This window comes from Mus caroli, chromosome 12 (genome assembly GCF_900094665.2).
Source record: "Mus caroli chromosome 12, CAROLI_EIJ_v1.1, whole genome shotgun sequence".
NCBI lineage: Eukaryota > Metazoa > Chordata > Mammalia > Rodentia > Muridae > Mus > Mus caroli.
Window position 1 is genome coordinate 13368444 of NC_034581.1, and position 22192 is coordinate 13390635.

General features: G+C 36.1%; 1 protein-coding gene across 2 annotated transcripts in view; it reads left to right on the forward strand.

Annotated features, from left to right (window-relative positions):
- Positions 1-22192, forward strand: part of Rock2 (Rho associated coiled-coil containing protein kinase 2) — a 93857-nt gene that overhangs the window by 62785 nt on the left and 8880 nt on the right. For both annotated transcript variants that reach the window (XM_029484847.1, XM_021178715.2), the window contains exons 12-32: positions 1311-1390; positions 1546-1594; positions 2209-2344; positions 2430-2521; positions 2703-2949; positions 3486-3592; positions 5710-5869; positions 8981-9141; positions 9438-9622; positions 10353-10422; positions 11977-12080; positions 12347-12533; positions 14815-14908; positions 14991-15085; positions 16418-16597; positions 16738-16906; positions 18603-18673; positions 19232-19320; positions 19798-19876; positions 20852-21113; positions 21199-21412. In XM_029484847.1, coding sequence (XP_029340707.1) covers positions 1311-1390; positions 1546-1594; positions 2209-2344; positions 2430-2521; positions 2703-2949; positions 3486-3592; positions 5710-5869; positions 8981-9141; positions 9438-9622; positions 10353-10422; positions 11977-12080; positions 12347-12533; positions 14815-14908; positions 14991-15085; positions 16418-16597; positions 16738-16906; positions 18603-18673; positions 19232-19320; positions 19798-19876; positions 20852-21113; positions 21199-21412 — 2831 coding nt within the window. The remainder of the gene's footprint in view (positions 1-1310; positions 1391-1545; positions 1595-2208; positions 2345-2429; positions 2522-2702; positions 2950-3485; positions 3593-5709; positions 5870-8980; positions 9142-9437; positions 9623-10352; positions 10423-11976; positions 12081-12346; positions 12534-14814; positions 14909-14990; positions 15086-16417; positions 16598-16737; positions 16907-18602; positions 18674-19231; positions 19321-19797; positions 19877-20851; positions 21114-21198; positions 21413-22192) is intronic.

Consider the following 22192-nt stretch of genomic DNA (forward strand, 5'->3'; position numbering starts at 1 on the left):
CCTTCCTTTCTTTCTTTCTTTCTTTCTTTCTTTCTTTCTTTCTTTCTTTCTTTCTTTCTTTCTTTCTTTCTTTCTTTCTTTCTTTCTTTCTTTCAGAAAGTGTCTCAATTGTATCTGGAACTCAAAGATTAAGTCAGATTGGATGACCAGCAAGCCCCAAGGATCTGCCTGTCTCTGCCATATTTTCCACCAAACTCCCCACCCCCACCCCAAGCACTGGAGTTAGAGATTCACACTAAATGCCTTGATTTTGTTGTTGTTTTGTTTTAGTTGGTTGGTTGGTTGGTGTTTTATTTTGTTTTGGAAACGACTTGCTTTGTAGGCGTGGCTGACCTGGAGCTTACCATCGAATCAGGGTTGATTTCTACCTGCCTCAACCTCTCTAAGGCTGGGCATTACCAAAACCTGACTTTATGTGTGTGTTACTTAGTTCCTCATGCTTGTGCAGTAAGCATCTTACTGGCTGAGCCATCTCAATAGCTCTTGACCTATACTTGTTTGGGGACAATAGAGGAATTGTTGGTTGTTTTTATGATGAATTTAATATTTAAGAAGCATACTCTTTAGAACTTTGGCTTTGGTGTCATTCCTGCCTTGGCCTGAGAGTATTCATCCTTTTGAATTTCAGTTATTGAAGTGGATATCACACTACTACCATTGTTGTTGGTGTTACTATTATTATTATTATTATTATTATTATTATTATTATTATTATTGTTATTACACTGGAACTCACTATACAGAGCAGGCTGGCCTTGACCTTCCAGAAAGATCCTCTTTCCTTTGCCTCCTGAGTGCTTTAACAGCATGTGACACCACATCTAGAAGACACTGTCTCATGCATTTTGTTCTTGTTAATGGGCAACACTTGTAAATTCATGCAGGTACACTCATACATTTAAAAGATAATAGTACATTTTTTAAAAAGGAATATTTTAAATGTTGTATTATTTAATAGTTTTTTTAATCAGTTTAACTTGCTTTAAATTATACCTAATTAAAAACTAAGGAAAAGGATTTGAAATGTAATTAGCTATCATTTACTCAAGATTCATTTAACCTTTTTTCATAGTAGTGTAAGGAATCACAAGAGAGTTTATTCCTGTAAATGTGTTTATTCTGTATGTGTGCTGTGAATGGGAGAGCAGGAGGTGAGGGAGCATTCCCTCTGAGTCAGTCACAGTCAGCAAGTACAAATCCTATGTTCTTAGAGAGGGCTCTAGTAAGTGGGGACAGCAGAAGAGTATCATTGTTTTCTTGAAGTTTCTCATCATTGTGACTGAAACTTAGAATTTCTTATTTTTTGACAGATTCAGAAAAAATTATATGCACTAGAAGAACACCTTAGCAGTGAGGTGCAAGCCAAGGAGGAGCTGGAACAGAAGTGCAAGTATGCTGTCAGGCAGTGCATTTTAAACTGAAGCGTAAATACAGTCCTGAAAATGAAAAGCATATATTAATTATATAAGCACTTCCTTAATTAGCAGACTGCTTTATTATAAATTAGTATTATTTTATTTACTGTTGCTTTCTAAAATTCTTTAGATCTATTAATACTCGCCTAGAGAAAACAGCAAAGGAGCTAGAAGAAGAGGTAAAAAATTTCTATGCTTTATTAACATTTTTGTTAGTAACATCTTAGATACCCACATAAATATAAGGTTCTCAGAGTAGTGTGCAGTTCATATTGGTAAAACCAATCTGTGTCATAGATGAACAGGATGGAATTACTGTAAGGTGACTTCTCTTACCTACACTTGTTTTATCAGTTTGAGTTAATTTAGTATGTAGGTATTTCAAGATTTAAAAAAAAATTAGGATGGTATATATGTCTGAAAATGCTATAATGAAACCTTTACTTTATATGCTAACTTAAAAGTTATTTAAAAAAAAAACTTGCTTTTGTATGGTGATAAAAGTGGCTGATATGCTTTAAAAAGAAGTAATTCTTTTTATAAAAATGTTTGATATTAGTAACATTTTAGGTCCATGGGATTAAGTAATGATGGTTTGTTAGTGATAGAAAGTTCCAGAAAGCTTAACTGTTAATATAATAAATTACACTTGCAAATATGGAGAACATTATAATTTTAACAAAACAGTGATGCCCTTTTAGGTCTTTTCTTTTATGTGTTTGAGATTACTGATATATTTTGGTTGATTTCTCTGCATATTTTGTTTTGATAATAATATTTAGTGTTATTTCAGATTACCTTACGGAAAAATGTGGAGTCAACATTAAGACAGCTGGAAAGAGAAAAGGCCCTTCTTCAGCACAAGAATGCAGAATATCAACGGAAAGCGGATCATGAAGCTGACAAAAAGCGGAACTTGGAAAATGATGGTTTGTGATATAAATTGTTTAAGAAGAAAATTATTGAATATATCTGTTATATTGATGCTTGTAGCTAAAATGCTTTGTTTTATAGTTAACAGCTTAAAAGATCAACTTGAAGATCTGAAGAAAAGGAACCAGAGCTCTCAGATATCCACTGAGAAGGTCAATCAGCTCCAGAAACAAGTAGGTTGGTCTGTGTGGAAAGTGCTAAGTTATCCACGTCTGTCAGTGTGTGTGCTCTTAAGGAGATGATGCCTAGGGAAATGCTTTGAGTTTCTTATTTAAGCAGCTTGTAACAAGATAAGAAATTGATGTATTTTTGTTATATCTGTGATTATCTGTTTGCTTTTGAATTGGATATCAGCTGGATGAAGCTAATGCTTTGCTGAGAACAGAGTCTGATACTGCAGCACGGTTAAGAAAAACCCAGGCAGAAAGTTCCAAACAGATTCAGCAGCTGGAATCTAACAATAGAGATCTACAAGATAAAAACTGCCTGCTTGAGACTGCCAAGTTAAAACTTGAAAAGGAATTTATCAATCTTCAGTCAGCTTTAGAATCTGAAAGAAGGGACCGGACCCATGGATCAGAGATAATTAATGATTTGCAAGGTATAAAAAACAGTGATTGATTTGATATTGATAATGCATAACTTTGAAATAACTTTAGATAACTAATGCATTGCTGTAACCTGGGGTTTTTGTTTGGAGAGACTGTTGAGCTGTTTAAGAGCACATATTGCTAAGAAGTTCAGTTCCTAGCACTTCCACCAGGAGGCCCATAATTGCCTGTAACTCCAGCTTCAGGGATTCCAACACCCTCTTCTGGCCTCCTTTGATACTGTACTCACATGCATTGATCCACCCTCTCACACAAACATATAGACACATAATTAAAGTAAAAATTATAAAATAAAATTAGAACATTACAAGTATGCTCATAAAATTTGTGAACAAAAGATGTATTTCCAAATAGTGTCATTTAGATTTAGGTTATCAATTGAGTTCTAGCTAAATTAACTTTAAAGTCCTGTTCTGACAAGTTATAAAACTCTTGCTCACAAATAACAACTCTAAAATATAAGATAGATAATTTTTAATTGAATACATTTTGAGTAAGTTGTTTTAAACAGTGCTTTAAATTTTAGGTAGAATATCTGGGTTGGAAGAAGATTTGAAGACTGGCAAAGCCTTACTAGCAAAAGTAGAGCTGGAGAAGAGACAGCTGCAGGAGAAGCTCACTGACTTAGAGAAGGTAAGCATGGCATGCTGCAGTTTGTGTGTAAAAAGAAAGCAGTATGGGGGCTGGTGAGATGGCTCAGCAAGTAAGAGCACTAACTGCTCTTCCAAAGGTTCTGAGTTCAATTCCCAGCAACCACGTGGTGGCTCACAACCACTCATAATAAGACCTGACACCCTCTTCTGGTGTGTCTGAGGACAGCTACAGTGCACTTATGTATAATAATAAATACAATCTTTTATTTAAAAAAAGAAGAAGATAGCAGTGTGATTTCAGATGAGAGAAGTGACCAAAATTAGAGAACAATTAAATAGCTATTTCCTAGGTAGAGTATTTCCATATGTACATGGACTCTTTTGTATTTGGACTTGAGTATGCAAACAAGGACTATAACTGATACCATATAGGCAGTCCTTGGTATGCTGGACTACATGAAGGAAGGGATTCAGTGTATATACTGATGATGCTTTTTTAGAGACCCAGGAGAAATTAAGACTTTAAGATAAATATTTTATTCTTTGAGAATTTTATACAATGTAGAAAAATTCAAATTTTGACTGGTATATCTTAAAAATTAATGTAATATAAAATTAATATTTCTTAGAGTTTTTTTTTAATATTGTAGAGCTAGAATTATTTCTAATTAAAATTTTATTTTCATTTGTTTATTCATTGATGTGAATATTTACTGTTTTCTATAGTAGAAATGTCAGGATGCAATGTGGCCTTTAATAATACCACAGTCTAATAGGTGACCATGGTGACACAAACTTTTGATCTCAGCTCTCAAGAGATAGGCAGGTGCATCTCTTAATTCAAGGCTAGCTGGGGGCTACCTGGTGAGTTCCTGGCTTGACAAAAAAGTGATAATAAAGCCCTAGGTAATTTTACTGCACTGTATGCAAACAAAATGCTAGCTGTTTGGAAACAGTATGCCTTTCAGGTGTAGAAAATGAGCCCCTGACATGATTGATCAGAGAGGTGGGCTGGAAAAGAGGCACACTCTAGCTGGAGGATAGCCACTTGAACAAAACTGAGGATAGAAAACAGCAGTGGCTGGTTTGCTTGTTCAGTCAGTATTTTAGACTATGGAGTCTTGGTCAGCAACCTAGTCCTTTAAAGTTCAGATAATGAATACTCCAGGTTTGTGGGCCATGTGGTCTGTGTTGCAAATGCTTGGACACATGTAGAAAATGGACTGAGTTCTGTTATCCAAGATTTTCAAACTTATAATGTGTTTGGTTAGCCATTTAGCTTAGTGGTAGAGTGATTGCTTAGTATGTCCAAGACCCTGAGTTCAATTTCAACATCACAGAAAAATACCTACTATTTGGGCAGTTGGACATCTGGAGGGTTTGTTGGTGTTGTTGTTGTTTAATGTAGCTAGATTAAAAGCATTACTTTTTGTTTGTTTAAGGCAGAGTCTCACTATGTAGGCAAGGCTGGCCTCAATCTTTCAGATATCTGCCCGCCTTTGCCTCCCAAGTGATGGCCATTAGCTACATTTGTAAATTTTGAGAAATAATGTTTTAGGAAGAGACCCTGTGTCTAAAGAATACCATCATCCTGCAGCTAGAAAGATGACCTGGTAATTAAGAGCATTTGTTCTTCTTGCAGGGGACCCAGGTTTGATTCCCAGCAGTCACAAGGTGGCTTACAATCACCTTTTAACTCCAGTTCCAGGGAATCTGTCATCTTCTCTGACTTGTACCAGGCACAAATATGGTATACATACATATACATGTGTAGAGCAACACACACACGCATTTAAAATAAAATCATTTTTAAAAATGGTAAAACTAGAGGCAGCTTAGGGAAACTTGAGAGGTGACAGGAAGATGAGAGCAGGAATGCAGTGTCAAAGTCATCAGTGGATAGTGTCAGGTGCAGATTAGAGAAATCGAGTTGGAGAGGATGAGAAGTGGCAAGAATAGCACTCGGGCCAGTTAACTGAAGTTAAACAGGCCCAATTCACACCTCCAACAACAGTGTGAATAGAGTCCATTGGTTACTATCAAAAGAAGCTCAGATGAAGACGGAAAGGAAAATACTGAACCTTCACAGAGACACTATTTAAAAGTAATTTTAAAAGGTTTTGAAATTCTGTTAATAGTTTTGGAAATGTCTCATAGGAAAAAAGCAACATGGAAATAGATATGACATATCAACTGAAAGTTATACAGCAGAGTTTAGAACAAGAAGAAGCTGAACACAAGACCACAAAAGCACGGCTAGCGGATAAAAATAAGATCTATGAATCCATTGAAGAAGCTAAATCAGAAGCCATGAAAGGTATGCATTGTGAGGGGTATTCCAGGAACATTTTCCAAGAACCTAGCGTTAGTCTTTGATTTTACAAAATATTTATTTATATTGGCAAGCATTGGGAGCTGAAAGGAAGAAAATTATTAGAGAAATTTTATATACATCTTTTTTGAACCTTTGATCCATTACAACAGTTTCTAAATACCATATTTTTAGGTTTGAAAGACAGTAATATTTCAATGGTATTGGTGGTAAAAGGTGTGTAGTGTGACCCTCTCTACCTACTGATTTTTGGGAGGTATGTCCTTTGACATATATTTACTATAATGTGACATTTTACCAACTGTGTTAAAAATTATTAATAGTTATATAAGACAGGGTCTTAAATAGTAGCTAGTCCAGCTAGCCTCAGAAGTAGCTCACTGAGTATTTTAGACTAGCATACTAAAGATGTCAGTCAGATTTTTGTTAAAGTCATGTCATACTAGTAGATTCCAAAGTTAACTTCGTATTTGAAATCACAGAAATAATCAGTACTTGAAAATTTTTATGTCTGTGTCTTAAAACACTGGAACAGAAATTTCACTTCTTATTGAAGCATAATATTATGAATAGCTTAGCAAGAAAGCCTTTTAGTCTTTAAGTATACTCAGCATTTAGCTTTTCTTATTATAACCAGTTTAGTTTAAAGCACTAATTCAGGATGATAAAAAAAAAAAAAATGAAACAAGGCATGAACAGTAGAATGTGACTTCAGTTCAGCACTCCAGAGGCAGGTGCAGGTGGGTCTCAGCTGGGGCTGCACAGCGAGATCTGTCCCAGAGCAAAACACAAAGCAAAACAAAAGAGAAATGAAGCAGGAACTTTATTTAGAAAGTATAGTCTGAAGAGATTAAGCTGATAAACTTTATATTTCCTTGTCTATGCCCTTGAATGGAATTAAATTGTTTTTGAGATGTTATTTATTTACAGTAATGTATAAATAGTTTTGATATATGTGCTACACTCATATAACTACCACCAAAGCAAACTGTAGAATATGTCTACCGCCTCAGTAAGTTTCCAGTGCTTTTATATTCCCTGTACCATTATTACATGATTTTTTAATAAAATTTTTGTTTGTTTTTGTTTTTAAGACAGGGCTTCCTGTATAGCCCTGGTCGTTCTGGAAATCTTTCTGTAGTTCGGACTGGCCTTAAACTCAGAGATCTGTCTCTGCTTCCCCAGTGCTGGGATTAAAGGCTTGTGCCACTATTGCCCAGCAAATATTTTTATTTATTTATTGAATAAGTGAATGCATTTCCTTATTGCTTATTTTCCAGACTGACAAAATGAAACAGTCCAATGTAATATAACTTTTATTGTTTCCAGCGGTTAGTTGGAACATTAATACATGATATGTGATGACTTTCTAATATTTTGCACATAAGCACACAACACTTAATATTATGGATGTCATTCAAGCCTGGATCTAAAACTTGCTCTTTGTACTGCATGTTACCACCTCAGTAGATTAAGAACATGGCTTGAATAAGCAATTATTGCCAGTATGACCTTGTCTGTGGTTTAAACTTTGCTGATACATTATTCTCTGTAAAGGGATAATGACAGTGATGTTAGGTTGTGAAATCAAGTGCAATGTACATATTAAAATAATTAGAAAAACTGTTTACTTAGTAACATGTAGAGAAAGATTCATTTATTTGTGTACATCTTTAAAGACCTTTCATTAAGTATTTTCAGTTCTGTCCAGGGAGATGGTTTGATGGATAAATACTTTGCTGTGTATAGATGAGCCTGTGTAAAAGCCAGGCAGGCATAACGGCCACCTTATACCCAGCACTCAGGAGATAGAGAGGGGAAATCCCTGGCGTAGCTCATTAGCTAGATAATGCAAATTAGTAGGTTCCACATTCACCCAGAGACCTTGCCTCATTATATAAACTGGAGAGTAAACAAGACAAATATCTGACAACAACTTTAGGCCCCTCAATATACATGTAAAGGCATGTACACTTAAAAAATAAGTTTTTAAAAAAGCCCTAAAAAGTCATGAATTTAATTTTTACCTAATGAAACTTTTTGTAAATGATACTTGGATGTTAAAGAGGTGTGAGATAGCAGAGGAATCTTAGATATGAACTGAAATACTAATCAATTAATCAAAACCTACATTTAAAATTAAACTTACTTAGGAATACACTTTGCTGATCACTTTAAGATGAAAAATGCTTTTAAAGAGTTATTTTTCTGATTAATAAGTTAGGTTTATTGCAAAACATTTAGAAAAATGAAGGGAAGTATAACTGAAAAAAGCAAAGATTACCTACAGTCCTACTAAGTAATCTAGTAGATTTATTCCATTTTCTTTACCATTTTACTAATTCTTAAAAAAACAAAACAACAGGGGGCAGGGTATAGGGAACTTTTGGGATAGCACTTGAAATGTATATAAAGAAAATATCTAATAAAAAGAATACTCATTCAAAAACAAAAAATAGCACTGGAGGCATGGCTCACTTGTTAAGAGCACTGACTGTTCTTCCAGAGGTCCTGAGTTCAATTTGCCACAACCACAAGGTGGCTCAAAACCTTCTATGATATTATCTAATGCTCTCTTCTGGTGTGTATGAAGAGAATGACAGTGTACTCGCATACATTAAATAAATAAATTAATAAATAAATATTTAAAAAATTAAACCACAGAAAAAACACAAAACAGTGAGCACTAATGAGCACTTAGTGCCAACTATATATCTGGCAGTATTTTTCTTTTTTCCCATATTCAGGAGGTTAAATACTGTTACCATCCTAGATGGAAGGAAATTGAGGACAGAGAAGTTAACTTACCTACTCAAATAATTAGTACATGGCAGAGCCAAGATTTAGGCTCAGAATGTTTGACGCCTGAATCTTTTTATCTCCACAAACATAATTTTCAACACCTGCTTAATAATATACTAATACGGAAAGTCATAATATATATACATTTTATACTCTGCAAATGTATAAAATTTATATTTCAAATATATTTAAAGTGTTAAGTGTTTAGTTAGAAACAACAATATAAGATAGTACCACTGTTCGTAATTAAAATGCAGTTCCAGGTTATAATTGTATCTACTTTTATTCTAATAGAAATGGAGAAGAAGCTGTTGGAAGAGAGGTCTTTAAAGCAGAAAGTGGAGAACCTACTCCTGGAAGCCGAGAAAAGATGCTCTATATTGGACTGTGACCTCAAACAGTCTCAGCAGAAACTAAATGAGCTGCTGAAGCAGAAAGATATGCTAAATGAGGATGTAAGTGTGAATTATATTTAGGAAAAAATTAATGAGCCAGTAATAAACTTGCTTTATTGGGGAGGTCTAGTGGTGAATGCATTGTATTGTAATATTCTATAGAACCTGTTGGCTTTTAATGGATTTGATGATAGAATAAATAAGTCATAATTGAAAATTTTAAGTTAGTTACACTTTAAAGACTAATTTTCATTTTTAAATACTACCTATATTTTAATGTGAAATGAATAAGAAAAGCATCATTCTTGAGAAAAATAATTTACTTAAATGTCAAGTATACAATTTACTTTTTTTAGGTTAGAAATTTGACATTAAAAATAGAGCAGGAAACTCAGAAGCGTTGTCTTATGCAAAATGACCTGAAGATGCAGACCCAACAAGTTAACACCCTAAAAATGTCAGAAAAGCAAATAAAACAAGAAAATAATCATCTTATGGAAATGAAAATGAACTTGGAAAAGCAAAATACTGAACTTCGAAAGTGAGTTAATTGATTTAGTCTGTTTGATGGAAAATTTCTGGGAGAGAGAGTGTGTGTGTGTGTGTGTGTGTGTGTGTGTGTGTGTGTGTTTTATTGGTATTTATTTAAAATGAAAGTCGGGTCTGTTGATAATTTTTAGAGTGCCAATACTTGGGAGGGTGAAACAAAAGATTTGAATTCCAGAGCCAGCTTATCTAGCAAGATAAAATAAAATAAATCTGAAAATACAAGTACACATTGTAGCTGTTGGAATAATGACATGATGTGACATGCAGCCTCAGAAAAAGCCTGTGTCGGTGCTGAAGGAATTAGTTTTCTTTATGTGTATTTTTTGTTATTTTGTTGTTACTGTGTATAAAGTCTCACTATGTGGCTGTGGCTGGTCACAACCTCTCAGGAATCTTTTTTCTTCAGCCTCCAGAGAACAAGGGTTATAGGTATGCGTTACCACACCTGGCTTGCAGTTGTTGAAAGTCTTGGTTTTGTTTTTGATGCATGGTCTCATGAAATTCTCCAGGCTGGGTTTGAACTCATGGTCCCTCCTGCCTCAGCCTCCCAGTCGCTGTGATTACAGGCTCTGCCATCAGACTTGTCAAGGATGAGAGCTTTTAAAGGCAATGATAAAGTTAGCACTAGTGTGACAATGACTTGATTTCAGGGATTCTTACTTTCCCATGTGGCTAGGTTAATATGTATGTAAGTTACTAACAAAGACTTTGTGTATTCACAGAGAGCGGCAGGATGCAGATGGGCAGATGAAGGAACTGCAAGACCAACTTGAAGCAGAGCAGTATTTCTCAGTAAGGGACTTCCTGTAGAACTAGGAGAATGGTTGCTTTTTAACTAAAATCGTTATTCATTTCACTTGATGTGTATTCCTGTTTTAGGTTTGGGCATGTAAGTACACCATGTGTATATCCAGTGCCCTGCGAGTCAAAAGACAGGAGGATGCGTAGCTTTTGTTTGTCTGTCCTTGCTTGCTTGCTTTGGTTTTGGGTTTTTTAAACAGCCTTGCTGTTTGTCCTAGGCTGGCCTCCAATTTGCTAACTTTCTGCTTCCACATCTTGAGTGCTGGGATTATAGTAGTTTACCACCACACCAGACAGATTTGGATGGGGTCTTACATGACTCATAAAAAGCAGACAGGGATTGGAATGTAGCTCACTGGTAAAATACTTGTTGTAGGGAGAAGGTTCTGGTTTCAGTATGTAGTACCACAAAATATGAAAGAAAAAGTACTGGGCAAAAAAACTGTAGATTGTTTAACAGGAGTCCTTTATCCTACTGGTTTGATGGTGTGTGCCTATAGTTGCAACTACCATGCAGGCTAAGGTGGGAAGGTGACTTGAGCCTACAACATTGAGTATAGTCTGGACAACAGAAAGGGAGATACTGTTTCAAAACAAGAAATCAGCTATTGTTGCTAGGACATAATTCTAAGCATATGCAATTACCATTCTGTGAAGCTGTGTGAAGCCTTTTTGAGAAAATATTTTTTTTGTTTTGTTTTTTTAAGTAATTTATTTTTATTTTATTTGTATCGATGTTTTGCCTGCATATATGTCTGTGTGAGGGTGTTGGATACTAGAGTTACAGACAGTTGTGAGCTGCCGTGTGGGTGCTAGTCCTCTGGAAGAAGTCATTGCTCTTAACCATTGAGCCCAAATACATGCTTTTGTAATAAAAGGAATAAAATTGCCATATTGACCTTTGTGGGTTTTTTGAGAACGCTGTAAAAATATGAAATACTTTTTTCTTCCTTCCCACCTTTTCTTTTCTTTTCTTTTCTTTTCTTTTCTTTTCTTTTCTTTTCTTTTCTTTTCTTTTCTTTTCTTTTCTTTTCTTTTTTTGGAGAGAAAAAAGGCCTGGCTGTCCTAGAACTTGCTCTGTAGGCCAGGTTGGCCTCAAACTCAGAGATTTACCTGACTTTGCCTCCCAAATGCTGGGATTAAAAGGGATGTGCTACCACTTCCCGGCAGTATGAAGTGTTTTTATGTAGTAGTTCCATTGATCTTTAAAGAAAGAAAGATCAATGTTTTTCGTCACCTCTTTATCCTACCAACCTGTACATTTAACTGGAATTACGTTGTAGTATACCAGTTGAATTATTAGCTGATTCTTTTAGAAGTTGAGTATGCTGGGGTCTAGACATAGAGCATGCAATCTACATACAAATGTTTATTAATTGGTGACTAGAAAGTGGGAAAGCCTACAAAACTGTTGATTTCTCAGGAGCCCAAAATTAGTCAACAGAAAACATTATATGTCTATATTGAGCTTTTTGCCTGGCTAGGTTTTGAATAAAAGTCATGTTCTTGGTAATAATGGGCATGCAATTCTGTTTTGCTGCTTAGACCCTCTATAAAACACAAGTTAGAGAACTTAAAGAAGAAAATGAAGAGAAGACTAAACTTTGTAAAGAGTTGCAACAGAAGAAGCAGGATTTACAGGATGAAAGGTAAGGATGGGGCCCTGTCTCTTGTCTGTAGGTAAGTTCTCTTATATAGTTCCTGCTCTGTTTCCCACCAAGTTAAAAACAAAAAATCTGATGAAAGTCAAGTAGACAGAGTTTTGACTTCATAATGTAAATTAATTATTAAAATCCTGTCTCCAAGGGATTTAGGACTTAGCTTAGGTAGACTATGTGCTTAGAATACATGACCCCCTGAATTCAATCCTGTTACTGTATGCCTAAGTTTTTTATGGTATATCTCTGAAATACAGAGACTCTTTGGCTGCCCAGCTGGAGATTACCCTTACCAAAGCAGATTCTGAGCAGCTGGCTCGTTCCATTGCTGAAGAACAATACTCTGACTTGGAAAAAGAGAAGATCATGAAAGAGCTGGAGATCAAAGAGATGATGGCTAGGCACAAACAAGAACTTACTGAAAAGGATGCTACAATTGCATCTGTAAGTAACATTCTTGGTGTCTTGGGTTTGTAATTAAATTACTATGTCAGAAAACCTCAGAACCATCTGGGAACTGTCAGTTATAAATTGAAAAGTGACTATTTTTAGCAGATTCTAACAGTCTAACTAGAGAAACATTTCTGAGGAAATACCAACAGAAAGCAGTCAGTCTTGTGCTGACCTACTGAATGCCACAGTAAAGGGAGTGGATAGTTGACAGAGGCATATGCAAGACCTTTGTTTGGTGCAGATGGTAATATAAAGCACAGTCAATAAACGCTTTTGGAATAATGGGATTTTTGGTGAAAGGAATAAATTTAGATCCTTACTACTTAGGTAAAGTGTACCTAGTTTAAGAACCAAATGTGAAAAATACAAACTTAAAGCTGTCAGACAGACCTAATACTTACCTGTGACAGAGACAGCATAAATAACAAAGAAAAGATACTTGAAATATATATATATTCTCAGATTAGCATCTAGAATACAAACAGAGCCCCTAGACCTCATTGATGTAGATGAAACCTCTCAGAAGGAAACTGTCTAAAAGAGATAGCTCAAATACATGAGTGGATGCTTCGCTTAACTCTTCTCCAGCAAACGGTCAGGTGAATGCTATAGCTGTGAAGTACTGCTGCACACCATTTCCACAGCCTGACAGTTTCACATGTGTGGAAAATGGCTTTTTACAAAACTAACAACAAAAAATAGAGAGTTAAATTCAATTTCTGGTAAATTTAAGTATATGCTACAACCCTACGAAAGTCCACACTAAGATAACTGCACAGTGCTTATAGCCCATAATTCTTGTAAAAAGCAAACCCTCACATGTTTCCATTGATAAGCAGTTGTGGAGGGTGGAGATATGGCTCAGTGCTTAAGACACTGGCTACTCTTCCAGAGTAGGTGTGATTTCCCGCACCACAAGGCTCATAACTGTCTTATAATTCCACTCCAGTTCCAGAGTATCTGATGCTCCTTTGTGACCTCCAAAGGCACTGCACACATGCTTTAAAGACATTCAGGCAAAACACTTATATACAATACATTTTTAAAAATTAAAAAGAGGTGGTAGTACATGCCTATAATACCACCATTTGGGAGTGTAAGGCAAGAGGGTCAGGAGTTCACAGGTACCCTTGGCTACACAGTAAGGGTACCTTGGCTCTACAAGTAAGTAGAGGTAAACCTGTAATATGTGAAACCCTATCTCAGCAAACAAACTGAAAGGTGGTACATAAATATTGCCACATATTATTTCATGTATTTATAATGCCATATTTGGTGGGAAGTTGAACATATAAATGGAAGTTGAATCTAAATGAATTACATCTTTTTATATATCAACAGGGTATTACATTTTGTTGTTCCTTATTTTAATCTTGAGATAGCTCAGAATTCACAATTTTTTTCCTGCCTCCTTCCAAGTGCTGGAATTAGAAACATTCACCACTGTTCCCGCATAGCATCTTAGTTCTCATTATCCCTGTCTGCGTGAGCCTTACTATGTTCTTTAGTCTTAAACTTACAGACATACTCTTGCATCGGTCTCCTGAGTGCTAGGATTAAAGGTATGTCCAAAAGTGTCTAGCAAGTTTCATTCCTTATCACATATATTATTTCATTTGTTTATAATGGAAATTTGCAGTATTTGGTGGGAAAGTTAAACATAATTTTTAATAAAACTTCAGGAAGGAAGGATAGGAATATAATCTGAAAGAAATGTAGAAAAAAGGATTCAACTTCTTCAATAGAAATTCATTTTTTTTCTAGCCAGGTGGTGGTTCACGCCTTTAATCCCAACACTTAAGAGACAGAGGCAGGTAGATCTTTGAACTTGAAGTCAGGGCTACACAAAGAATCCCTGTCTCAAAAAAAAAAAAAAAAAAAAAAAACAACAAACAAACAAAAAAAACAAACAAAAAAAAACCCACCTCACTTTTTATTTTAAAGTAATATTTCAAAAGAAATACTATGGTTTTTAAACTCGTTTAGCACAATGGAAACACAAGCCTTTGTTTTCACTCTTCTTGATTTATTAAGTGGTTTTCTCATTTAAGGAAAAAAACTGCTAAGGAATTTTGAAAGACGGAAATTTTTAGCTTTTTGGGATACATATGAAGTTTTGAGGGAACAGCATTTTTATCAAGGGTAATACTGGTGTGGTAACAGGGGAAGTGCAGAGGTGAACAATGATCCAGTGGTCTCAAATTGGATTAGTATTTGACAACTAAAATTTTGTAAATTGATATGTAAGGGTTTTTCTTCTTCTATTTCTTAGCTTGAAGAAACAAATAGGACACTAACTAGCGATGTTGCAAATCTTGCAAACGAGAAAGAAGAATTAAACAACAAGCTGAAAGATAGCCAAGAACGTATGTATTAGCAGGGACTGAAGCTTATTGTGAATATGCCTAGTAGCTATTCTTATAACTTTAATATTTCTGTGTATTTCAGAACTGTCCAAGTTGAAAGATGAAGAGATGAGTGCAGCAGCTATTAAAGCACAGTTTGAGAAGCAGCTTCTGAATGAGAGAACTCTCAAGACTCAAGTATGTCACCAGGACGGAAAGGCGGTTTTGAATTTGTTTATATTCTTGTCACCTGTTACCTCTAGTGCTATAGGGTAGAAGCGAAGCTCAAAGCAATATCATTATTTGAATAATTTTGTGATTTTTTTTTATTCAAGTTAGAAAAAACTTCATGTATGTGGAAGTGCCCCACATTCTCTCCTAGCTTTTTATTATTTGCTGATTGCCTGAAAGAGTCAGCTGATCTGAAAGGGCACCTGTGATTATTGACACCCCTCTGCGAGCTCCCACAGTTAGTTGTATCTGTAGCATAAATATGTGGGTGCTAGTACCATTCTCTGTTGTTGGAAAAGGTACATTTTAGTGCCAGTGCAGAATTCACATCCTTTGGAGTAGGAAGAGGAACATCTGCCTGTTTAAATCTTTTATAATAAAAAGTGGAATCATGATAACAGGTCAAGCCTGTAATTTAGCAGGCAACACACCTAGGGACCAGAATATGCGAGGCAAGCATTCTACCTAAGCTACAGTCATAGCCCTGTAAACACTTTAAATTATCACTCTCAAAAATCATGAGAAAGTGGACAAGATAGCTCAGTGAGGAAAGGCTCCTACTATCAAAAATCATGAGAATGAAAAACTAATTAGAATACAGAATGAAGATCGATGAAAAAACTATATTTAAAATAAGGCAAAAGATGTTATGTTGTATACATATGTCATATATATGTATATGTTCACATGTGTATGTGTACATGTGTGGACTGTGCATATGTGCATGCGTGTAGAGACCAGATGTTGGCTTCTAGTGTCTTCCTATATTACTGTCTGCCTGCTTTTTCTCTTTCAAGATTTTTATTTTCATTCGTTTATGTACTTATGCCCATGGAAGCCAGAGAGGTGTTGGTTCTACTGGAGCTGGGGTACTGGGTACTCCACTGGACTTGGGTACTGGAAACTGAACTCAGCTTTTCCAGAAAAACAGAAAGCAGTTTTAACCATTGAGCCATCTCTCCAGCCCCTCTCCCCCTATCTTTGAGACAAGATCTCTAACTAAATCTAGAGATTATAAATTGGTCAAGACTAACTGACCAGTGAACTTAAGGGAGTCTTCTGTCTCTACCTCCACTACACTGAGGATAGAGACATGTGTCTCTGTGGGTACCACGGATCTGAACTCTGGCCCTAGTGCTTGCACACTGGACACTTGATTCACTTTACATCTCTCTAAGCCCAAAAGAATTTCCTTAAAACCCTGTATACAGGAAAGGAATTACTGGTGATTATGTAGCTCATAATTGATGAGTTTCTAAGAAAACATCAACATAATTTATTATATGCTTATTTTTTAAGGCTGTGAATAAGTTGGCGGAGATCATGAATCGAAAAGAACCTGTCAAGCGTGGTAGTGACACAGATGTGCGAAGAAAAGAGAAGGAAAACAGAAAGCTACATATGGAGCTTAAGTCTGAACGTGAAAAATTGACACAACAGATGATCAAATATCAGAAAGAACTGAATGAAATGCAGGCTGTAAGAATACTCTTTTACACTGAAAACGGTTTAAAAACAATGATTTTCTTATCTTTGCAGAACATTTTTATTAGTACTTATTACTGATCTGTGACTCACAATTGCAATGCACATTTCATGTGTTATACATTTTCTTACAGCAAATAGCTGAAGAGAGCCAAATTCGAATAGAACTCCAGATGACCCTGGACAGTAAAGACAGTGACATTGAACAGCTGCGGTCACAGCTCCAGGCCTTGCATATTGGTATGGACAGTTCCAGTATAGGCAGTGGACCAGGGGATGCTGAGCCTGATGATGGATTTCCAGGTACACATCCTTGGTCAGCCCTTGCATTTGCCTTAAACTTAAGTCAGGTGATTGCTTTGATTCCATGAATGACTTTACTTTTAAGGAAAAGGTTTGCCATTTCTTTAAAGGAAATCCTACTTAGAATGGGATTCACATGACCTTTTGGACTTGTTTGATTAAAAACGAACAAGTAAATTCTAAATGTTTAGGAGTGTAACTCATATGTAGTGCCTATCTGTTTTTTAAGTTTTCACTTTTTTCTTCTCTCTTCTTTGCCTCACTTTCTTGCTTGTGGGTATTTAGTTCATATCACTCAGTCACACACTATGGAATCCATGTCTTTCACCTACCAGCGGTCCTCTACCTCTCTCAGTATTGCCACTAAGCCCTCCAGTTCTCACACGCTTCTTGACTCTGACTCTGAAGAAGATTGCTTGCCTTACTTACCTAGTTCATCGGAGCCTATTAGTACAGGTGATATCTGAAAACATCGTACTGTCTTTGGAGTTCTCCCAGATACTTAATTTGTCTTTCTTTAAAATGATAACATTTAACTAACATCCACTCACTCCAACATGCTGTTTAGATGCAGTAAAAAATAAACTGCTGCATGAACTATAATTTGCCTTTAAGGCATTTTTCAAAGAGCTTGTGATTGTATTTGCTAGATTGTTTGATTTTTGCCGATTTTCCAGAAACAAAGCACTATGTTCTATATCCTTGAAAGTGCATGGCTTCATCTATTTTTCAGACATTTCTGTAGTTCTGTATCAAGAGTGACAGAATATAAAAATACATGACCCGTTTCCTAGAATGTATTGAGGTTTTCACTGTTTTCATGTCCACCGTGTACTAAGCCTTCAGAGAATACATGAAACAATTTGGCTTGGTTTTCACTCTGAAAAGCCTCACGGGTGAAATGCCTGGAGACTCCCATGTGTCTTCTAAACTCACTGATCTCTGTGGACTCCAGCTTTCTTGTCTACATGAGGGATAGAATTCTGTTGTGTGGAGCTGTACAGACATAGAGAACTTAAACATCTAGTACAGTTAGTGCATAGCAGTTTAAACCTGTAACGATTCGCATTATCAGAATATCCTCGTAGAATGGCACCCCCTCTGCCAATTTCATTTGAAAAATAGGATCAAATTTATTAGCACAGAGTCTAATGACTTAAGATACTTTCTTTTGTTCATTATAGAGTTTTACTGATTTTGATATTTTAGAGCTTAGAAATCTTGGTTATACTGTTGCTTCTTAAACAGGTTTGGTCTGTATTTTACACAATGAGGATAGCCATTCTAAAATTTCCTGTTTTCTGAACAGGTACTCATTTAAAGTGCTTTTTACTCAAGAGTATAAGTGGTACACCTCTAGTCAGCTTGCTCTCCACAGGAAGAAGAAAGGGCCTGATGGAGACTTGCAGTAACAAGAGCTTAGGGGCTTGTGTTGTGAATTTTGCCTGTGCATGAATTTAATCAATGGAGTATTGGATGTTATAATTCCGAGCATTTATTTCTGATGTCATGTGACCTGAATTTTGTTCATGCTTCTACTCATTATGTGTTATTACAGTGTCCCAGGTACTGTGTGGTCTAAATTCCAAGGGGCAGATTTGAATAGCTTGTTATGTCTGCATTAAAATTTTACTAAATTCTTAATTGTCAGGAGAGAATCAGTTTATTTATCCTCCTTTATTATGCTTACTTATAGAATCAAGATTAGAAGGATGGTTGTCATTGCCTGTGCGGAACAACACTAAAAAGTTTGGATGGGTTAAAAAGGTAATTAGTGCTTTTGAATATGATTCCTTAGGCTTCTGATTTAACTCTAGCCATTTTTCTTCTGGAGTTGTAGGGATGGACATGCCTATACTTTTGGACACATAAAACCTGTTTATATTTTCTGATTTTGTTTATCAGTGTGGAAGATTTTTACTCTGCCTGAGTTGTTACTGAAGTGGGTTTTGAGGTTATTACATAAAAGCATGTTGTTTTGGTGCTGTTGTGTCCTGTTGGGCAGCACCTCTAGATACGATGGGAAGACCCTGTTTTTCTGTGCTACTGTGTTTCTTGCTCACTTTGACTAGGCTGATGTATATTCTCTTTCTGTGTAGATCTGAAAGGTTAACATATCAGTTTCAGTTTTATTGTTAGAGAAAAATAAATAAAAATCTATTAGTGAATCTATTGTTACTTTAAGGAAAACTCTGCTAAAGTGTCATTAATGCTTTTTATTTTACTTTCATAGTATATAACCTTATCACAAATACAGAATTTCTTATAAAAGAAAGTAAATATAGTACATAGTAATTTCATCAATTTCTTTCTTTCTTTTAACAGTATGTGATTGTAAGCAGCAAGAAGATTCTTTTCTATGACAGCGAACAAGATAAAGAGCAGTCCAACCCTTACATGGTGTTAGACATAGAGTAAGTATCCGACTTACATTAAAGTCTTAATGTGAGAGGAACAGAACTATGTCCATCATGACAGTCACAGTGCAGCTCTCATTCTACAGTCCCTTTGATTTCCTTAGTAATTGAAAGTTGGCAATGTGATATGGAAGACATCTATATTTCATGGCTCTTTAATTTGTAGTTATGTTAAAAATTACTGGAACAATAAGATGAGCTGCTCAACCTTTAATCCCAGCAGTTGAGAGGCAGACAGAGGTGGATCTCTGAGGCCAGCATGGTCTACAATAGTGAGTTCCAGGACAGCCAAAGACATAGTGAGACTGACCCTGTCTAAAAACAATAGCAACAACAACCGAACTGGCCTATTAGCTTCAAACGTGGGTCGGTAAATAGCTGATTTTAAACTTCTGGTATTAGCATAAGGTAACCAATGTAATATAATCCTTGAGTGATATTTTACTTATTTCTTTCTTTAAAAATCTTCTCTAGCAAGCTATTTCACGTCCGGCCTGTTACCCAGACAGATGTGTACAGAGCTGATGCTAAAGAAATTCCAAGGATATTTCAGGTAAAAATGTTGTTCGTTCTTTCACTCTTAGAAGTTCTCATGTGACATGATGTTTTAGATTCCTTTCTTCTCAGTGTCACGTTCCCTTCTGGCTTAGCTCCAGTTGGGACAGTTGGGGCTTTAGAGTGTGCTGCTTCCATCTGAGGCCATACTGTCCTCCTGGTTTGTTTGTTGTTTAGAGTGTGCTGCTTCCATCTGAGGCCATACTGTCCTCNTGTTTGTTGTTTAGAGTGTGCTGCTTCCATCTGAGGCCATACTGTCCTCCTGGTTTGTTTGTTGTTTACGGTGTGCTTCTGAGCTTCTTGTGCCTTTAACAAGATTGGTTGTTGTTTTTTAGAGTATGAACTTAGTTCTGTTTTGGTTTTATTCTCAACTCTGGAAATTTAAAAAGTCACTTATCAAGTTGAAAGCTGTAGCACTTTTACTTTTTATTAAAAGCAAAGCCAAGTTTTTCCTTTTATTGTCTCCATTTAAACTATTTTCAAACCATAAGACCTAGAGCGCTGGCTTGGTGGTTAATAGCTCTTACTGCTGCATGAGAGGATCAACATTCACACCAGGTGGCTCTCAGATGCTTGTAACTGTAGCTTCATAGGTTCCAGTGCCCTCTTGTGACCTCCATGGGTACTTGTGCACAGATAGACAGATACACATATACCTCTGAAAACACTGCTTAGGTTTGAACTTCAACCGCATTTTGCTCTAGTTGAGTAATGTATCAGAAATGTTAAGATATAAGATACAATGTGGAGCCTAGAGAGCTGACTCAGCACTTAGGAACAAGACCTGGGTTTAGTTCCTAGCACCCATGTGGTGGCTCACAACCATCCAGTTCTAGGGTATTCGATGCCCTCTTCTGACCTCTGAGAGCACCAGTCATGTATATAATGAGTATATACATTCAAGGAGAATACTTACAAAACAAAATAAATCTTTAGCGTGTAGCAGTCACTTTTGTCTTCTTCTTGTTTATAGATTCTATATGCCAATGAAGGAGAAAGTAAGAAGGAACCAGAGTTTCCAGTGGAACCAGTGGGAGAAAAATCTAATTATATTTGCCACAAAGGACATGAGTTTATTCCTACTCTTTATCACTTCCCAACCAACTGTGAGGCATGTATGAAGCCACTGTGGCACATGTTTAAACCTCCTCCGGCTCTAGAGTGCCGTCGGTGCCACATTAAGTGTCATAAAGATCACATGGACAAGAAGGAGGAGATTATAGCACCCTGCAAAGGTAAGTAGGAAAGTCTTGCTGTGCTAGTACTTGGACTTCCATTGCTTTGAGCACATGAATTCATTTCAGGTCATTCTTGTTGTAGTTTATTATGATATATCGTCGGCAAAGAATCTGTTGTTATTAGCAAATTCAACAGAAGAACAGCAGAAATGGGTTAGTCGGTTGGTGAAAAAGATACCTAAAAAGCCTCCAGCTCCAGACCCTTTTGCCCGATCATCCCCTAGAACTTCAATGAAAATACAACAAAACCAGTCCATTCGGCGGCCCAGTCGACAGCTTGCTCCAAACAAGCCAAGGTAATGAATAAAAACATGGTAAAAAAAATTAAAGCTGCTTTTTAAAAATTGACTTATATTCAGACTAAAAACTTTGATAACTACAATTTTTCTTTGGTTGATATTCCTGTGAGTCACTGGAACCAAATATTTTAAACTTGTAGTATACATGTCTTATTCACTGATGTGGTTAAAATATATTTTAGAAGTTATACATATTAAATTTAACCAAAATTTAAAAGTATTTTATTATTTTTGTATATAATGAAACTGTTTTCATCTTTAATCAGCATATGGACTAACTAGTGATTTGGAAGATGGTATTAAGGTTACAGACAGACTGTCACATGTCAGGTGCACACAAATATTGCAACCTTCTTTTAGTTAGGTGATCTGAAAGGCAGAACCAAAAGCAGCTTTGGTTTTAATTCACATTTGTAAGTGCAAAACACTGTGACTTAAAGAGCAGTACGTTTCAGCTTTAGCATACATGCAGAGTGATGTGGGCATTGCTTGGAATTGAAGTGGTGATGTGGTGGGAGGCCAGCTATGGCTGTACTGACATCATTTCATTATGTATTTGGGTTCAGAAGAGCCATTTCTCTTTAGGTAAGCATTCATAAAATTTTAAAAAAGGATTTATTTATTTGTTTGTTTGTTTATTTATTTAATAGGAGTACACTGTAGCTGTCTTCAGACACACCAGAAGAGGGCATCAGATCCCATTACAGATGGTTGTGAGCCACCATGTGGTTGCTGGGAAATTGAACTCAGGCCCTCTGTAAGAGCAGTCAGTGCTCT